Consider the following 16,714-nt stretch of genomic DNA (forward strand, 5'->3'; position numbering starts at 1 on the left):
TAATCTGTTAATCTCACATTTGATTCCTTCCTCCCGCTGCTCCCATGATACTTCACTGCTGAAAAATGCACTGTCCAGATTAATCAAGATGACAGAGCACAATGCTTTCTGAACCTCTGGAAACTGAAATGCAAGAGACATTTAACTTCATATTGGAAGACGTTACCACAGTTACAACATCCACCAGTTCACTTTGAACTGTATGAAGGAGACATTACTTCACTGATCTTTATGATACTGTTATAAAGTTTAATCCAAATAATACGTCCCCTGAGAAAATGACTTTACTGCTGAACTACACACAGACTCTGCTACAATCACACATCACAGCAGCAGCAGGGAAATAATCCAACACTTCACTTTCAGCACTCTCTTCATCCTGCTCTGACCGAGTTCAGTCGTTCGCTGCAGTGTCACAAGTTGAGACGTTAACTGATCGGCTCTGAACCAACCAGGAAAGAGAGGAGGTACAAATATGAAAGACACATGGTGAACAGACAGAGGGACAAGTTACTGGATTAGATTAGACAGACTCATTTCTCCTGCTGCTTTCTGCTTTAATCACCCAAAATAAAAGCACATGAGGCCAAATACAAACAACCTTGAAACCTCCACAAATCACTGACCAAAAATGATCTTAGACCCCTCCCCCCTCCCCCCTCCCAGAGGAAAACTGTGACGAATGACACCCGTGATTAATGTTGCTGTTTAAATGAGGCGGAAAACATGAAAACATGTATATGAGGCATAAAGAGTTTGAATGGGTGAAGTTACAGACGATAATAACACATTATCTGTGCAGAGAAAAATGTAACTAAATCTGTCAATGGTCTGTTTGGTGGTTTTAGTTTCAGCCACAGAAGAATCCACTTGAAAACTGAGTCAACATTTGGTTTCTATTGACTGGGATTCTACTTATAAGAACAGTTTTTTCCTCTCCTCTAACATGAAAATAATCTGATAATCACATCCAAAAACAAAAGTAAAATGCTGCCATTTCTTATATCCAGGGGTCATTAAAGATGACCATCTTTCTGCAGCTGCTGAGTGTTTATTAAATGTCAAAAAGAGTAATTGGTGCACAACTAAAATTTAAGTATTTGTGCAGGTTGGATGTTTGCATGTAAATGTAGCCTCCTTGGGGACGTCGGCTCTGTGATTATTATTACTATAATGTTGATTTATTTATTATTTATCACAATAAAACTTCTTCCTGAAGAGGCTGAAGTTTTTAAAGTTTGTTTATTGTAGCACGCAGTCGACTTGACACTAGCTGTGTCATCACAAATGTTGGCACCTACATGTGTGAGACTGAACTCTGCACGCACCATTTCATCTGCATTTGAGTACTGGCAAAGATCTACAGCACGATTGGACTTGTTTCACTCCCACTGTCTAAACCTACAGTTTAATCTCAAATGTGCAACAGCAGGAACAATAAAAACATATATCAATGCAGGCAAGGACTTCAACTATCCACACACAGTAGCTTCCACTGGATGGTGTGTGTGTGTTTCCTACCTGAGTGGGAGAGCTGCAGTCGCGGGCCGGTCTGGCTGTAGCCTCGGGCCTCTGGAGCAGCGATGCCGGCTGCAGGCTGCAGCCACAGCAGCGGGACGAGACACAGCATCAGCATCTGAAGAGACTCCACTCCTCTGGTCCCGACTCTTCCTACCGTCTTCTTCATCATTTTGTCTGATCGGTTACGTTAGGACAGAAAGATGGAAACAGCACGAAGCAGCTGCTCACATCAGAGTGGCTGCAGCTGAAAAAGAGAAGGAGAGAGTTAGGATGTAGCTCGTAGCATCGCTACATAAATACAACTTACAGAGCTGCTTTCATGGCTGGAGAAAATTGAGCTGAATGCTCATTAGCTGTAGCCATGTGGCCTGCTGCTGCTGGTGTGCAATAAGAAATGATTAAATGAACTATGATGAGACAGAGCTGTTTATTGATGTGAGGACATGCCGCAGTAGTCAGACGTCCCAGATTCCACTGAATTAAACCATATATCAAATCATAAAAAGAATTTGAGATGTTGACTTTCACATTGAAAGAGACTTGACATTTACCAGCGTCTCTGTTTAATGAGATAACAATGGCTGGAGTTCTCTTGGCACACCGCAACAGTCCAACATCCAGAGGTCCTGTTTATGTTTTATATGAGCACATGCATTGTACTGTACCGTACGTGCACGCGCCTGCACTCAAAAAGAGACAATCAGAGCTATAGAGAGCAGGACCAGAGCTCAGGTCAGGACGTGAATGAGTCAGATTTGCTGCAGAGAGACTTGAAGCCTGAAACCTTAATTTGTATCATGTGTAGTAAATAAAAGATTATGTAGTAATCAGACACCAGAATAAACCCAAAGCAACGTGACAAATCTGATACACGCGTGATTCAATTCAAACTCTGAGCAATAATGGGACCAATACGCGGCTGGAAGATTAACGGCCACACATTCCCAACATGAAATCTAACTCAATCGCTGCACATTTACAACACAAACAAACCAAAGAACAGAGTTTTCCTCTTTTAGTGAGCAGACGGACACCTGAATAAATCTGTGGCCGACGGCAGCAGCTACACTGTGAGTGCAGCCACGATGAGGTGCATCTGTTAATGTGGGAATGGAGCTCACGAGGGAAACGGCTCCATTCATCATGTTGCAGTGTCACGGCCAACTTTAGGAGTTCAGACGGAGAAATTCAACTGGAAAGTACCTGCTGAGAGAGGGAGGCTAGCTTTAATGCTGTAGGACACATGGGAAATTTTAACCATTGTACTACTGACCCCCTCCGCTGCTGTTGGACCTAACATCTGTAACTTTATTTTTGTATTCAAAATGTATATCTTCATTATATATCTTTGTAAACATAGCCTGATAGGCTATAGTTAATCATAGTTTTTTGCTTTCATTATGGGTGGGAGAGAAAGCGAACTTTTGATCTTCTGCATTTACTGTAGACATAGCAGACATGACACTATAGTTGACTTTGACTAAAACAGGAAGCAGAAGATAGAATAAATATGATCGCATTGGACCTTACTGTTGGAGATAAACATAACAGAGAAGTCTGAAGATGTGTGTTGGTTGTTTTGCATCTTTTTGTTGTTGTTTCATTTACTTTCCAACAATTAACTGTTTAAACAGTTACATCCGTCTCAGGGGCCCCAGGATTACTGTAATATAGGGCCCCTGGATCAATGCGACACAAGGATTAGTGGTGCTGCTTTAACTGAAGCCTGAGCGTGAAACGTTTTCAAGGTGGGACAGAAAAACGCTCACACGCACGGCTCCAGGGGAAAATGAGTGTGTTATCATATCATCGTTTATCATCATCTGTCATGGCTGCCGGCTGGTGAGCGTCTTGTCAGCAGGTTTTAAAGAGCTCAACAGGTCGGAGGGCTGCCTGCTGAGAGAGAAAACACAGTCCAGCTTCACCTTTTCATCTCACCTCAGAGCGACATCAAGACTATGGCTCCAAATGTGGAAGAAAACTCAGTTCATGACAGCAGAAAGAATTCCCAGACAGATATGTACACAATATATAGTATACTGTGTATTTACTGTTTGTTTCCTGCTGCTCATCATGTCAAAATGTTTTGTCTTCACTGAGGAAGATGATGACAGGTTCAGTCTGTTTGAATCAGTCAGTCATCCATCTAATCACAGCTTCAGGACACAGGCTTTTCAAATTAAAAGCATTGCCGCCTTATACAGGTGATGGCAGACAAACTGTCAAACAAAGTTAATTCAAAAACACATTCATGTGTCTTCGTGTCAGTTTGGGTTAGTTGATGACGAAGAAAAGACAAAGCTTATGAAATGTGTGTATCTATATGTGTGGTATAGTAATAAAGTTATGAAGACAAAATTAAAGGATGTGTTTTCTGGGCTTTGTCAAAGAGAGTAAAGACAGAAAAAGTAGGAGGGGGAGTAAATGTGTGGGGGGTCTGAAGAGGAACTATCCAGCATATGTGCAGAGTAAATAACTTTAGATAAACAGTAGAAAACAACAGTATATCAGTCACTGGACAAACGAGATGACACAGATGATATTTCTTCTTTTTGTGGGTAAACAACAAAAAATGTCATCAACTGAGGAAATATGTCACTGGTCCTCTTTTTTTACACAGAGAATGAAAATCTAATTGTAGAAGCAGAACAGTGCAGCGTTGTGTAACTTTGACAACATTGTGTGTTTCACATCACATCGTTCGTCCGTGGGTCACACTTGACTCGAGGAAACGACCTCCTCAGAGCTGTCGGCACGGAGACAGACGAGGGACAAACTGTCTCTTCCTCTCTGTTCGTCTTATATACAGAGTGACTGTGTGTGTGTGTGTGTGTGTGTGTGTGTGTGTGTGTGTGTGTGTGTGTGGGAGTGTGTGTGTGTGTGTGTGTGTGTGTGTGTGTGCGTGAGAGAGCGTGTCAAAAAGAAAGAGACAGAAAAAGCGAAAAGAAAAAAACAATTATGATGGAAAAGAGGTAATCACTGAAATTCGATTGTGTAAATGTGTGACTACCCAGGAGTGTGTGTGTGTGTGTGCGTGTGTGCGTGTGTGCGTGTGAGTTTGCCCCGAGGAAACTTGGGTGTTAACAAAATTTTAAAATAAATCTCTGGAGGAAACTCATCGTCTGCTTCCTCTGTCTGTCAGTTTGATTTAGACACAAACATACACGCTCACATAAGCACACGCAAACCAGAGAGAGACAAACACCCAGAGCATCCTCACACACACACACACCACACTGTACACACACACTTCAATACAATGAGTTGGACAAACAAGTGAATTCAATGACTAAAAATAAGCAGCTTGTTTACGTGGTGGTTTTGGTTCAGACAGATGTTAGTTTTAGTTTGCTGTTTTTAAACGCAGCACAGTCAGAAAGTCAATCAACTACACAACTGCTCATTTGATCCATTCAAGTACTGATAATCAATCAATCAATGCGTGAGATTTTTGTGTTTAAATTCACAGAATAAACACTCTCCTACTTTCACAAGTTAGTTGCTCAAATGTCCAAAAATCTCGTATTTAGTCCTCTTACTTCTCAGTTGATCAGTTCCCCTGATGATCATTATCTTAATTACTGTAATTAATTATTGTCTGTAAAATAAAACCAAAGGATGTGATCGACGTTGCAGCAACAATTTTCAATTGATACATTTTTAAAATTAAAAATAACTTTATCATCTTGTCGACCAATCAAAAAGCTTCACACTAAAATCCTCATTCATTCACCTTCAGTTTTGGTTTGACTATAGTGACGCTTCAGACTCATCCCAAGGTTAAGTCAAGGAAACATGATGAACAGGTTTGTGTCTCTTTGATTGTAAATATATAACACACTAAAGCCCGTAGACACTGACAGAGTTTAAAGACTTTCTGCAGCTGCTGTAAATACAAGTTTTCCTGATAAAGTTGACACACACACACACACACAGACACACACACGGAGGGTCTGAGGTGGATGATATTGTTGAGGAGAGCGGTTCCCATGGTTATCAGCCAGACCCGTCTTTATTTTCTCTTCCTGTTGCTCGTGGGGGGTTGGTGCTAAACAATGAGTAAACAAAACAAGCGAGGTCACATCCAGGTTTTCAGACTCACTCACTAAACACTTACAGTAATACATGAAGCTGGGAAATCACATGATCACATGATGTGTGTCCATCTGTTATTTTTCCTGCAGACGGAGGTGAGAAGGTAAAGTGAGACACAGACAGGCAACGGAGGTTTGAGGTGAGGCGAGGCAGATGAAGACGGAGACTGTATCGCCCCGACCCTCTGACCTACATCCTCCAACACAACACAACACCCGGCCTGAAATAGTTTCAGCTCTGAGCGCGAACTCTTTGTGTGAAGCTTCCGATGTAGCACAGGAGAAGGTTTGTTTAAATAAAGACTGAATGAAATTGATTTTTTTTTTTCAAAATATGGTTGAAAACAATTTGTTCTTCAAAAGAAAAGAAAGAAAAAGTTTCATGTTTGTCTGTTAACTGTGACATCCTGAGACAGACAATAACATTTTCAGATTTGACTTCATTTTGTCTTCACTCTGGATGTTTCAGGTCTGCAGTTCATTTAGAGAAAGACGTTGCAGGTTGAAGCTCGCTGGCTCACCGCTGCACGACGGGAGGCAGCAGTTGCTCCTGCTACAGTATCACCGACTGTACACACTGTGACCTTTGACCCTGTAAAATCAGAGCCTCTGAATAGTTCAGATGCTTACTGTGACCTCTGGCTCCCTGGAGAATAAAACCCGGGCGTTTCTTGCTCCTGGTTGAGGAATTAAATGGTTTTATTATGTTTACAGGAGGACGAGGTGAAAATGTGGCCTGACCACTTAAAAAGAGAGAGAGAAGGGGGGCCGAGAAATCTCATTTTAACTGCTCTGCTGATTTATCAGACAAGAGGCCGAGTGGAGTCCGACTCCATTACTCCCAGGTTTCTTCTATTCTTTTATTTATCACTTGATGTTATGGTATTTCCTTATCTTCCTCCATCTTCCCCTCTTATCTTATCTTCATCTCTATTCCTCTTCCTCTCTTTTATTCCTCAGTAACCTCTCCCTCTCTCTCTGTGTGATGATCCTGAGTGTCGGTCGTCCGGAGGAGGTGACAGCTTTACAGCCTCTCTCTGCCAGTCGACTAATCCTCACCATGATTTAATAACCCTCCCTCCCTCCATCCGTTCCTCCCTCCGCTCATCCCTCCTGTCGTCTTATTACTTAAACATTAAGTCCAGGTATTATCGCTCTGTTTTTTAAAACCTTAATCCTCTATAGGTCTTCCTCTCTCGCTCTCCCATTTATTTCATGTCGTCTTTTCTCCACAAAGTCCCTAATCTAATCATTTTATCCCCCTTTTTCCTTCCTCTGCTAAAACTTGACAGTGATCTTTTCTTTTCTCTTCTGTCTTTAAAGCTTTTGTCAAAGTAATTGAGCTCTGATTTTTTCACAATCCCAACTTGACCCTAGGGCGCCAGTTCTGTTTTACTCTTTCATTACATTGTTTCTATCGATATAAAATGCATTTAAATAAGTTTTAAAGTTTTAAATGACAGTTTTGTGGCAGATCCTGTAAGCATCATGATAAACAGAAAAGCAACTTCATCATGTCAGTGATGAACCAACATGGACTCAAACAAAAGTTTGGAACCTAACAGCTTCATTATTATCTATTTATGGAGTGGGGGGGGATCATAATCCGGAGAAAAACTCATTCAATTTTGGGACAGTGTCTAGTGCAGATTGTTTGACACTGGCTTTGTCTGAAGTTCAATCTCTCTGACCTTTGAGTTTCATTTTGGATTAGGTTCTACTTTGTTAGAGCATCTGTACTCACTGAAGTTTGAAACAATCAATTTGGATTTATTTTCTATTTCTTTTTGTTACAGACAAACAGCACATTCAGAGTTTTAAATAAAAAGAAAACTGGAACTGATCTGGGAATTACAGTTAGTGAAAAGCTAAACCTGGGAAATATTTACTGTAGGTTGAATATAAAACTAAAAAAAACAACAAAAAGCAACCCAGCAGTCTTTCTATTTTATTTATTTGCTGCTAACCTGCTGCCAGTGTCAGTGCCAGTGCCAGTTATCGGTCCAAGGTCAGGGGAGTGTGTTTGCATCCGTGCCCAGAGAACAGGTGCATAGCTCAGGCAGAGGTTCTGCCCCGAGGCCCCTGGATCCAGTCGGCCCCCTGGTACCTGACTGTGAAACACCTCCAACATTTATTTATCTGTGCAAGCGAACAGAGCATAACAACATTCTTGGTTCAGTGAGCGAGTCTTTGAGGTCACACACACGCAGATCGTCTACAACAGTAATGCTGTGCAGCAGGCGGCGATCTGATGAGTCAAACAGCCGAGCTTTATGAGCACACGTGGAATGTGAGCAGAGCTTTTAGCATCAGAGGAGCTGCAAGACACAAATACAAATCATCTGGATAAGACGCAATGTTACTCTTCTATTTCTACTAGATTTCATAAATAAAATTACAAATAGAGCCGTGAAAATATCTGCAGGCTCCTCATTGATCGTTGGCAGAAAATACAGTTTTAACTCTATTACAGAAATAAAACTTCTGCCCGTTTTCTTTGAAAAAGCACCATGAATATTGTAAAGAAGTATCACGTAATTTTACTACAGTCTATAACAAAAACGTTGATAAAGGTCAGCAAAGTCTGAGAAATCAGAAAAAAACAGTAATATAGTACTGTAAGAACTAAGAAATATGTTGATAAATATGTAATTTATATAGAAGATTGGTTATGTTGTTGTGTGTTTGTTACATTTTTTTTTTTAATCAAAAAGTGAAATATGTTGGACATTTTCAGGCCTAATTTCTTGGGAGGAGGGATACACACATTCCTGGTGAATATAGAGAACATGTGTAAGCACTCAGGTGGTTGGAAATGATAAAGGGAGAGCGTTAACTCACAGTAAATCTGTCAGTGCATCAGTATTTCTCAGGCGTTGCAAGGGAGGAACAGATTCTTTCTCTTTCTCTTTCACACAACTGGTTCGGTTTAGTTTGTGGAGACGCTCTTGTTGCCAGGTGTCATGTAGTGATGTGTGGAGGTGAGAAGATTCACCAGGAAACACAGATGTTTAACAAAAGGCAAAAATGAAGAAATGAACACGTATTCCTACTGTTAACCTTTTGACCTTCATCTCTGATTGTAAGCTTTTAGTTGATGCTAACCCTGCTAATGCTAAATGTGTTTCCATTGAATCTTGTGAGTTGTAATGATAACAACGTCTGAAGCAGCCTCATGTGTTAAGGTCTAATGTTTTGTTGGTGTTGTTGTTGTTTGAGGTGAGGTGAGTCAGATAAAGACGGAGACTGTATATCGCTCCGACCCTCTGACCTACTTCCTCCAACAAAACACTCGGCCTGAATAGTGAATAGTCATTCTTCCTTTACCTCAGATGGAAGACAGTTAGCGTTACAGTGTCTAGACGGCGCTGTTACTTAACGATAAACAATTATTTTCTATGGGTGTGTGCTGAAATGGTGGATTTTCTTGAATTTCATAGTCCTCTAAATTATTAACACAAAAAAAAACATTGTTTGCAACTTCATTTTTGAAAGAGCCATTTAGGCATGTACAGAGATATCATTTTTAGACTTCTTCAAAATCTCCTCCATCGTTTTTTTAACGCAACAACGCTGTAGTAAAAGTTTGATCGAGCGAAGCAAAGATCAACAGACCAAATTTCGGCCTCATCCTTTGTTTGCAGGATTTTTCCACAGAGGCCTTATGAGTTGGAACCAAACAATGTAAAGTATACGGCCACCTCAAGGGAAAGATTGTGGTTTGGCCCTCAACACAAGTACTTAAATAAGTAGCCGACTTAATATTCAGGGAAAATATTATGTTGTATTATGTAAAATTACACATTACTACTTATTTCTCAAGAGGGAAGTTTAAATTTTCCCCAGATGAGGTATTTATTTGCCGTTTTGCCTCTGGTTGGTGGAACCGAGGAATTTTGAAGAACTTCAGTCACACAATTGTGTTAAAAATGTGATTTCTCACTTTCTCCTGAGAGACAGAGAAGAGGTGGAACAGAATAAATTCAAAAAACGTATCTGGAGCAGGAAATGACTATGTCTACTCAGGGATCAGTAAAATCCACCTTGTGTGTTTCAGGTGAAAACAGATGGACATTAGAAAAATGTATGGTGGTTGAGGGACGTTTGTAAACCCACTGGTATCACTATTATACAGTTAGCGCAGCCTGCTTAAGTCATAATAAATGTGAATGAGTCAGTTTGTTTCTCTCCAAGGAGGAAATGATTGCAGCATTCCTGACTCACATTCAAACACATAAAAAGCTCATTTGGATGGAATTTACAGCAGAAATACAAATAAATTCAGCCAAGGATCGGCCATCATAAGATGGGACCTACAGGGGATACCGGCCTGTTGCCCATACACATATATTTATATAGTATATTTGTGTGTTTGTGTGTCTAATGATAGGTTACTGGCATAAAGTTTAAAGCACAGACTTTTACAATAAGATTTATGTTGTTTCTGAGACTCCACTTCAGGTGAGTTATAATGATTCATTTTACCTTCATTTACTCATTGAAACATAAATCTCATTTCAAAGAAAAAATATAATAGAAAACAATTCCTGTACAGTTTATTTCAGTGGAGTCTGCTCTAACAGTGAGTCACCCCCAGCAATAGAAGATTACTCAGAGATTTTAATATGTTGGTGTTTCATTCCCAAGTTGCACTCTGCACCGTGTCAAAACACGTCTAGTCAAATTATTTCATTTTACAACTTATCCTCATGTGGTGAGTGGGGACCACATATTGCATCAAACTGAAAACACGCTCGCCAAACTACGCTGGATAATTTGATCATTGTTTTGTTTTGGGTTTTGATGGTTTTATTCGCAGGCCCTCAGGATCACAGGGATCAAACCTTCAGCCCTGTTCACGGCCCTGAGACTCGACTTCGGTCACAGTGGAAGACGTCAGACTCTCCACAGGAAAGCAAAACAAAATTCTTGAATCGAGAACAACAGTGCGAGTGAGGATGGAGTTTTCCAAAGCTTCTCCTCTGAATCTGAACAAATATGAAACTTGAAAGATGATCGTGACAAATTGGACGGTTTTTAGTTTCCCGCAGGATACAGATAGATGATCGATGTTTTCTGAACGAAGCTCTGAGGTTTGTAATCAGCACTGAGCTCAGAGCGCAAAGGTAAAGAGAGAAATAGTGAAACTTTCAGAGGAAGGTGGAGGTCCACGAGGAGATCAGACGCATGTCTGTGCATTTATAAAGATCTGTTTTCATATCTGTGGGTCGTGTTTCCAGTCGTCATGACGGACTCTGAGGAGACGTGTCCTTCAGACTCTTTGGATTATGTAGGTCAGCAGGGAGGCTGCTGCTTTCTAATATTTCACTGCTTGTGTTTCAGCTTCAGTTTAAATAGATTACATTATTTTTGAGCTCCTACTACTGACACTTGTGACCAATGGTGCTCCTTTGTAAAAATTAACAGAAGCTGTAGGTTTTTAATGGTCCTATTTAAAGAGAGGTTTTGTATCATTTTTGATTATGAAGCAAGTCCAGACTCTAATTACCTGGAGGTGAGATGTTTTTGGTATTTAAAACTACAAATGGATCTTCTAATGGATTTCAGTACCTCAAATAAAGCACCAAAGTGTACAGTACTTGACCTTCAACACAAATTAACATAAACACCTTCAACACAAATTAACATAAACACATGGTTGTTTAACTTTGGTAAAGACACATGTTTGATATCTAAATCCAGGCACAGCAGAAGACGATCATTCACACTGGAATAAAGAGCTTTGGGCAGCAGGTTTTAAAGATACGACACACAATGAGAGACAGAGGATGGAGAGCAGCACTAGGACCTCAGTTCTCTGTCCTGAACCTGCCTCAGTTTGACCCAAAGTCAACTTTTCATCATCCCACAGTCCACTGAGCTGCAACAACACTGTTCAGCTCCATCATTCCCAAGTTCATAAAACCACCTCACACGAGCAGATCAAAGAAGAGCCATGGGTTTCACTCTCTGATGAAAAGGCTTCGCGGACGAGCGAGAGGCGCGCCCGAGACAAGTGCACGTCTTGTTTTTCCAGAGAGATGACCAGAGCCCCGAGTCAAGACAAACAAACAGCGTTGTGGGAACTGAGCCGCACTGTACGAGGCAGGAAATCTGTGCCTGTCTGACTCTGATCACTGCTTCTATCTGTCCACGGCCTCGAGGAAATATTCGCCCTCTCTGGAGGTTTCTGGGAAGAGGAAAAGAGCTGATGTCATCCACTTCCAGATGGCAGCATTAGGAAAGAGAAGAATAGGAAACGGGCCCCTTGATTCTTACACAACTACCACATCCTTCAAGTTACTCATATATACTTCAACCACACACCTGCAGTGTGTTGTTCCCTTTTCAAACAGGCCTCAGTTTGCTTATTGAGACACTTGTCATACATAGGCTAGATGCAGAAACTGCAGCAGCCACTTAAAAAACGTATCTATTTTAATCAGTGTGTGCTGGAGGTCAGGGTATCAGCCCTGATTTAAACAAAGAGCAGATAGCAGCTAATAGTCAGTGTCTGTCCAGATTTATAACAAACGTAGATCATGATGTAAAACATTGTTTAATCTAAAAAAAACATTGTATTCAGATCATTTTGTCAGGAACATGACAACAAATCACTTGATGTGATTCAAACAATTGCTCGCTTGACTGATATAGAGTCTTTAAGATGGATTCATCCTATTTCTATCCTAGTTTACTTTGTGTTTGGTGCCAATTAGCAAATATTAGTATATTGCTACAGTAGAAGATGAAAACAAGCCACCTACTAATGTTAGCATTTACCTAGACTCCATTTGCAAAACATTAGCATGCTGCAATGCTACAACAAGACAGTGAACCTTATTAACATTGTTAAACATCAGTACTATTGTTAATTTATATCCAATCAATAGCTGGCCACTATGGCTTTGTCCACGATACATTTATTTTGAAATGAAAACAATCTGTATCTCTGGGACAGCAGAAAATTTGTAATTAAAGCAGAAGTAAGTGATATATTTGTGTTAATATAAGTCTTAAATAGTTATATCTTCCGACAGCAATCACTTCTATAGAGTGTTTGGACTGAAACACGGGTCTCTCAGTCCCTCTGCTCTGCTCTGAGCCGAAGAGAAAACATTTATCGTATCCTACAGTTTTTATCCAATGAGGAGAGAGAACGGCATGCAGGGCTGTGTGTGCAGCCAAGGAACGCCGTGAATGTGGCGACGTAGGGACGAGGACTGTTATGGTGCGTTCAAGGAAACTCGTATTTTTCCGACCGTGAAGTGGTACCAGTTCGATCTGGTACGAGTTCACCGGTCGGAAGTTACGAGTGGCCGTTATAGTGACTTTCACCGGTAAAACAGGTCGGAAAAACACGAGTGGGTTGCCTGGAACGCTACAAAGTCGTAAGTTGTGACTTGAAGCTGTAATTTACGATTTCAAAAGCCTGCCTGGAACGCAGCATTAGCGAAAACGACCGGACCACTTACTTCTGCTTTAATAATTTGTCATCATCATAACTTCAGCCTGATTAAATACCTGATGATCTTAAAAAATGTTCACTAATTGTAGTTTTAAAAATTTTACGACATTTTCTTGGTTTTTAAACAGCTTTATCATTAAGTGTAAACTCATATTCAAAGACATGTTAGATTTACTCACAGCTTAGTTTCTTCAAACCATGGGGATAGTTAGACTACATCAAAGTACTTAAACAAAAGAAAAATATAGTGCCTGTAATCCATATTTCACAATTAACAATGGAAGACATCACTCTGTGTGCTGTGACAGACATAATGTAAGAGCTGGTGGAGATCAAATGCAGAGCTAAAACAGTGAAAATAATTAAATGAATGTAGATTCGCTTCTGGGACACAAAATAGTCTCTAAATGAATGACGGCAGCATTTATCTAAGAATTCATTTAAAAGTTGATGTCATTGTTGCGATTGACAGCTTGGATTTCTTTCATCTTGTGTAACAGTTGAACAGAGTCCCTCGGTGAGGCATTCGGCTGCTCATTATCAAACCTCCCGAGTCTGACGTGTTGATGCTACAGGTGCAGTGTGGCCCTGTTCTTTTCTTTTAACACTTTGTTCCTGTCCTTTCTTTTCATTCTTCCTTTTCATCAACACGGGAACGAAGCCGTTCCTGGAAGAAGCCCAGAAGGAAACGGTTGCTTATTGTTAGAGTGAGGGACCAACATCATTAGGCTGCGCACATTGAGTCGCTGGGACCCCAACTCAGGGAAACCAGAGACCTGGGAGTGTGAGTGTGTCTGTGTGTGAGTCTGAGTGTGTGTGTGTGTGTGTGTGTGAATCTGAGTGTGTGTGTGTGTGTGTGTGTGTGTGTGTGTGTGTGCACTTAACATTTCTGCATGTTTTTGTGTAGATTTGAAAGCTTTATGTGTGATTTCTGCCAAGTGAATGGGAGTGGGTATGTGTGTGGCGTTGAAAATGTTTTTCTGCCTGTGTCTGTGTGTGTGTGTGTGTGTGTGTGTGTGTTCATATAACCACTCATGTGCTGTATGAGTGATGTATGGGCACTGCCTGGGTATATAGATGGCTGCTTTTATGCATCCGCCCCTGCCTTTGGGGTCTATAGGGAAGGGTGGAGTAAAAAGAGCCGACCAGCTGGAACCCACAGTTTGTTATTGCCTCAACAAACTCCAGGCTGGGAGATTTGATTGTGCAAGTGAAAAAAAAAACTCCAGACAACCTGCAGCTACATATTTAGTAAAATCAGTCATATCCAAACTTGAGTCTGAAGTGAGCAGGGTCTCTGCAGGGCTCCTGGCAGCTTTAAAATGCAGATTTTAAAATATCAGATGTGTTATTGTGTGAGGTGATTATGAGTCGGTTCAGACTGAATTCAAACCTCATGGTGTTTTTGTCATTATTGCAGTAAAACTTGGCCACACATTCATCCCCTGTTGGCGCACAAAGCTGCAGTGCAAGTCATCAGATGTTTGTCATACATGTTGCTGTTGCCTTGTTCAGATTGTTGTATTAATAACAGCCAGGACATCCTTGAAAAAGAGATTGTTAAATCTCAATGGATCCTTCTTGGATAAATAAAGGTTAAATAAAACAAAAAAATTAATAACAGCCGAACCTCAGCTCAACATCTTGTGTTTTTCTTTTTCATGTGGATTTAATCACTGAAAACTGGGGAACAAGCTTTAGCATTATATCAAACTCATAAGTTTTCTAAGCTGCAACTCTTTAATTCATGTTCTGTTGCTCTTTACTTCTAAAAAGAAAGGGAGGGCAGATGAAGAAGAAGTTTCATGAGCGATTTGACACAGTTGGAGCTTTGTGAGTTCAGGTATTCACCAGATAAGAAACAAATCCAGCATGCAACTGGCTTCTTGAACACATCCTCACCGGTACTAAATTCAAACACAAGAATCCCCCTATAGCTGGATCGTGACAGTGAAATGCCCGTTTAACGGCCATTATCGGCCCCGGCCCTGCATTGACATATTGCAATAACAGAGGAGTCCATATGTCGGCGTGAGCGGTCGGTAAGTCTTCAGCTGAAGCTCATAACAGACTGAAATTCCAATCAGTCTGATGGGACCTGTAAAGGCCGGTATGCAGGGAAGGTGAGAAAAAAAAACTTAATTTACAAGCTACTGCGGCGTCCGCACAGAGATAAGACTGTTTGATTTAGAGCAAACATATATTTTGGTTTAAGTGCTGAGCGAAAACAGTTCAAACTGAGGCTTTAAGAAACATTTGCAACTTTAAAATGTATTGAGTTTGTTTCTTTATACGTCTTCTTTTTGTACTTTGTTCTCTGTAATTGCAATCATAAGATTCTTAAATATTTTTAACATGATCAAGCTTCTCATTTCAAGTCTGACAGTAAATGTTCATGGTTCAAGCTGAGAATATTTCCACCATGCGTGTGATGAATAATCAGAACAAGAACAATCACCTTTCTCATTATAAATTGAAAACTCATGATAACAACAAACACAACAAACTGACTTACCATAGGGTTTATGGTTTGATCCACAGCTTCTCACCGGCAATGTGTCCTTGAGCAAGACAGTAGCAAGAGCTGCCGCTGATGGACAGACTTACAGAGTCAATGGTGTCTGAATGTTAATAAACTTTGCCACTGTGCATCATTTTTATGAGATGCACTTGTGACTTTTTTCATGAGGATTTCTGAGTTTTTACTGATGAAGAAAAATGTCCAATCAGAGTGTAAACACCTGTGGACGTGAGGGTCGGCGGTGTCTGCAGCCAACGTAGACAACAACATGCTCACAACTCCCTAACAATTACAATGTAAACCTGCAGATGTTTACAGTGTTTACATGTTCTCCACCTTAGGTTAGCATTAAAATGAGCACTAACTAACTAATTGATGTGACGTTATATTCAGTTTCATTAAAACACCAACATATATATATATATTTTTTTTTATCTCAACACGTATCTGACCCCTTTGAGATGCAAGATCTCTTTCACGGGGGTGACTTGGCCAAAAGGGCAATATAGTAGATATCACGCAGAAGAAAATCATCAAATTCATCAGAAGAAAAAGGTTAAAAACAAAACAGCAACTTGTGCAAATGTCACAGACTCGATGAAACGTTACAGATCACTTAAGTTATTAGATTTCATCATCTGGGCACTGAGTCTGTACCCAGTTACACCACAGAGAATCCATTGTTTCAGAGCCTTTAACTCAAAACCACAAAATCCCGTCTCATGGTGACGACAGAGGAAACGTTAGGAGATCAAAAATGAAAAGAGAGAATACAGCAGCTCTGTAGCGTCTGTACAAACTATTATGGAAATCCTTCTGGTGCCTCCAGAGGAATCTGGACTTTGGTCCAAACGGGTGGATGGACCGACTCAGGGACACGCCCGTCCTCAGAGCCAGGAATTTATCATGGATAAATCATTTTTAAAAACCCACAGCAGTTGAGAGAAAACACCACAATTTTAAATTTACTATGTGAAGACACACACACACATGCCACCCACTGGACTAATACACACCCCACTAATGCACACACACACACTCACAGCTTTTAGATTGACACACAGAGAGTGAGACAGAAAGTAGTCCCCCCTCATTAGGCGTCTTAGCAAG

The 16,714-nt window shown here is 40.6% G+C and overlaps 1 protein-coding gene across 1 annotated transcript in view; it reads right to left on the reverse strand.

The window, feature by feature from the left end:
- LOC146987544 (semaphorin-3D) overlaps positions 1–16,714 on the reverse strand; it is an 83,680-nt gene that overhangs the window by 45,891 nt on the left and 21,075 nt on the right. Inside the window, exon 3 of the mRNA XM_085776758.1 lies at positions 1,522–1,765. Within this exon, the coding sequence (XP_085632884.1) occupies positions 1,522–1,690 (169 nt within the window). The 5' untranslated portion in view covers positions 1,691–1,765. The remainder of the gene's footprint in view (positions 1–1,521; positions 1,766–16,714) is intronic.

Source organism: Trachurus japonicus, chromosome 5 (assembly GCF_045865225.1).
Source record: "Trachurus japonicus isolate A0001 chromosome 5, Traja_1.0".
Taxonomy (NCBI): Eukaryota; Metazoa; Chordata; class Actinopteri; order Carangiformes; family Carangidae; genus Trachurus; species Trachurus japonicus.